This window comes from Myotis davidii, unplaced genomic scaffold (assembly GCF_000327345.1).
Source record: "Myotis davidii unplaced genomic scaffold, ASM32734v1 scaffold448, whole genome shotgun sequence".
Taxonomy (NCBI): domain Eukaryota; kingdom Metazoa; phylum Chordata; class Mammalia; order Chiroptera; family Vespertilionidae; genus Myotis; species Myotis davidii.
The window spans coordinates 3,916,346-3,917,821 of record NW_006383009.1 but is presented as its reverse complement, the minus strand read 5'-3'; the positions used below and the strand labels follow the sequence as shown (position 1 = coordinate 3,917,821).

The following is a 1,476-nucleotide window of genomic DNA, read 5'->3' as shown; positions in this document are numbered from 1 at the left end:
GGAAGGGGGGTGCAGGGGGGGGTGGCACACTGTGATTGTTTTGTTTCATACTGATCAAGTTCACAGCTACACAGGGTGCTCAGCTCAGGTGCCTGGGGCTGTGAACTCAGGGTGGCCCAGGCTCTGCTGCCAGCCTGGCCAGTCCACATGCCTCCCCAGTGTCCCTGGGCCCCACAGAGGTTTTCCTGCTCACCACATAGCCCAGACAGGTCTTGTACCCCTCCCTCATCCTGCTACTAAGACCCCAGATTTCTCAACACCCAGCTGGCTGTGTGACCTGGCTCTTGTTGCCCACTGTTCCGTGAACCTCCCAAACCCTCTCTCCACAGGATTGCCAGGCTACACGAGGCCACAGCAGCCCAGGTGCTGCCCTGCTCCTGCCAGGCCATCCCCATGGCTTTCCCTGAACGCAGAAGGCCCCTGACCCGCCCTGACCCCTCTCAGTGTCTGTGCCTGGAACTTGTTCCCGTCCCCACGCACTGCTCCTCCTGTGAGCCTCAGCTTGGGTGGATCTGTGTCTCTAGCCCCCGTGCTGGCCTGGAACATAAAGGATTGCAGAAGGCTCTGGGGCCAAGACCTCTGGGTCATTCACTGATGCCCAGTGTGAGAACACAGGGTACAAGGGGCTGCCTGTGCAGAGTGAGCCAACATGGGGTGCACGGGGCATTGTGGCACCCTGGTGCTCAGGCTCCTGGCAGTAACCTTCTGCAGAGCCCCTGCCCCAGGTCTGCTTTTCGGCACCTACCCAGGTTGACTGGCGGGGCTCCGAGGGAGCCGGACACAAGTTCTGGCGGCCTGGCTCGATGCCTGTCCCCAGCTGTCCTATCCTTGTCCTTGTGCTTCTTGGACTTCTTCTTGGACTTGCCGCGAGAGGAGCCACCGTGGGGCCTGCTGGGCTGGGCACAGTCCTTCAGCAGGGGCAGGCTAAGGCAGGAAGTGGGGGCTGGGGTGGCCATTTCCCCGTGATCACAGTCCCGGCCACTGTGGCCCAGGTCATTGCTGACATCAGCCAGAGGGTCGTGTGCCCTCGGAGGATCCAGCCGTGGGGGTAGGTGGGCATCTGTGCCCGCCAGGGGGCCAAGGGTGGGCAGTAGGGCCTCCCGACCATGGGGCACATTCAGCTTCCCGTTGGCGGCGGGCTGAGCTCTCTGGGTGAAGTGCGATATCCTTGGTTTCTTGTTGGCCAGGGGGTCAATGAAATCAGGAGGCTGAGGACGTTTCTGGGAAGAGAGGGAGATCATTTTCGAGGGGAGCCTGTGTCCGGAGCGGCTGGCCTCCCTTGGGCTTGGCAGCAACAGGCCAACCTGAGCTAAGCGAGCAGCAGTGCCCACCTGCAAGGCCTACTCCAGCCACACAGGGGCGCCCAGATACCAGTCAGGCCTTTGGTGCCCACCCCAAAGACACATGCAGAGGAAGGAAGGGCAGCTAGGTCACCAGAGTACTGGCCCAACCACCTCCAGAGACTGGACTAAAATG

At 61.7% G+C, this 1,476-nt stretch overlaps 1 protein-coding gene across 1 annotated transcript in view; it reads right to left on the bottom strand.

Annotated features, from left to right (window-relative positions):
- ELL (elongation factor for RNA polymerase II) overlaps positions 1-1,476 on the bottom strand; it is a 62,877-nt gene that overhangs the window by 6,775 nt on the left and 54,626 nt on the right. The window contains exon 8 of the mRNA XM_006778368.2: positions 746-1,220. Within this exon, the coding sequence (XP_006778431.1) occupies positions 746-1,220 (475 nt within the window). The remainder of the gene's footprint in view (positions 1-745; positions 1,221-1,476) is intronic.